Below are 1,790 nucleotides of genomic sequence, written 5' to 3'. Positions count from 1 at the left end.
GGTTAAACGGTGCCACAGATGTATTCATGCTCAGTGGTAACAAGGAGCCTAACACTGTAATGATTTCCTAGCAAAAGCAGATGAGTGGTAGAGCTGTTAGTTTATTTCAGTGCAGTCTCTTCCCCAATGTCTCCTTATCTATCATAAAATCACAGTATTTGATCTGAGAATTATGCAATTGCTTTTAAATAAACAAGTGTTACAGATACACTAGCCAGTATACACAGCGCACACCAGTGACACTGATGCTGGGTACATTTGCATCTGATGCTCACATTTCTCTGGCTCTCCTGTATCAGTCTCATCATGTCACTACAGTCTTCACTTCTGTACAATGCTCATTGCCAGGATCGCATCTTGGTAGACAATGTGGTCAGCACTGGAGCTGTCCATACTCATTACAATGGTGACTGTTTGGATATCAGGGATCATTGTATACTGCACGATTTTCTTCATGTGCATCAGGCACAGGAAACAGATGAGTGATTTAGGGTTTTGTGACAAAATCCAGTTTACTACAGTCATCTCCAGTCTCCTCTTCCAGGGTGTCATGACCATTCATGGTATTTGTAACTTCCTGGGGATATATTGGGTGCTGGGCAAACGCGTCTTTTTGTTTGTATTAATGCTACAACTTTCCATGGTTGAGTTTGATGTCTGGAATAGCAGCTGGATCTCCATATTTTACTCTGTTACTTTGGTGAATATTCCCCACTGGCTTTTCCATCGTGTCAAAGCAAGGTTACCATCATCTGTGGTGCAGATCATATTAACATCTCTGGTAGCTGCCATTGTTATCAATGTGCCAATCCTGTGGACCATGACCATTGACATTTCCAGGAATAACACTGATGGCTCATATATGTCTTCTAATACATTTACTTGGAACAATGTTTATCTCACCTGTACCTTATTGATGGGCTTTTGTGTCCCTTACTGTGTAACGTGTCTGTGTATCGGGGTCAGTGTCAGGACTTTGCTGAGACACATCTGCAGAACAAAGACGGGGGAATCTCACATAACAGCTGCCCAGATCCAAGGCCACGTCCGAGCGGTCAAGTTACTGATTGCACGTGTGGCTGTAGACTTTGCTTTCTATCTGATAATGTCACTTGTAATAACGCCATTTTACCGATTAGATGAAATCCTGCAATTTACATTCTGGTTATTTGTTCTGCTTTATCCCATTGCTAAAACTCTCATTTTACTCCATGGAAATCCCAGGTTAAAGGGTCATTTTACTCCATGGAAATCCCAGGTTAAAGGGTCATTTTACTCCATGGAAATCCCAGGTTAAAGGGTCATTTTACTCCATGGAAATCCCAGGTTAAAGGGTCATTTTACTCCATGAAAATCCCAGGTTAAAGGGTCATTTTACTCTATGGAAATCCCAGGAGAAATGATAGATTACATAGCCCCAGCATCACTGATAGAACAGAAATCTGATTTCTTGTACTTGTCCTGTAAATATGAATATCAGTATCTGGGATTTTTAAAACTAAAAAAAATTGTTAAGTTTATTATTCAAAACTCAAATTGTTAGATGTTTGAACAATTTACACCTAAACTGCAACTGTTTTTATCAACTAAACATCTATATTTTCTTTCAAAAAAACGAATCATGTTTTGTTTTTCATCTTAAAATGTTATAAATGTGTCTTAACTAACTGCCCGAGTCTTTATTCTAACTATATTAGGAATAAAAACTGTTGTATGTTTGTGTCAAACAAATAAATTAAAACTTATACTAATAAAAATCTAATGCTCTCTTCATTTTTCTTTGTGTGTAT

The 1,790-nt window shown here is 38.3% G+C and overlaps 1 protein-coding gene across 1 annotated transcript; it reads left to right on the top strand.

Annotated features, from left to right (window-relative positions):
* The first annotated feature begins 367 nt into the window (after positions 1-367).
* On the top strand, positions 368-1,297 carry LOC146021044 (taste receptor type 2 member 140-like). Its single transcript, XM_083154846.1, has one exon. The coding sequence runs from the start codon at positions 368-370 to the stop codon at positions 1,295-1,297; it is 930 nt and encodes a 309-aa protein (XP_083010972.1).
* The last annotated feature ends 493 nt before the right edge of the window (positions 1,298-1,790 follow it).

Source organism: Crinia signifera, chromosome 7 (assembly GCF_055691185.1).
Source record: "Crinia signifera chromosome 7, ASM5569118v1, whole genome shotgun sequence".
Lineage (NCBI taxonomy): Eukaryota > Metazoa > Chordata > Amphibia > Anura > Myobatrachidae > Crinia > Crinia signifera.
Note: the sequence above shows the minus strand (reverse complement) of the source record. Positions and strands in the feature narration are given on the sequence as shown.

Excerpts from the sequence above, each read along its gene's own strand:
- LOC146021044 (XM_083154846.1), top strand. The coding sequence starts at position 368 with ATGTGGTCAGCACTGGAGCTGTCCATACTCATTACAATGGTGACTGTT.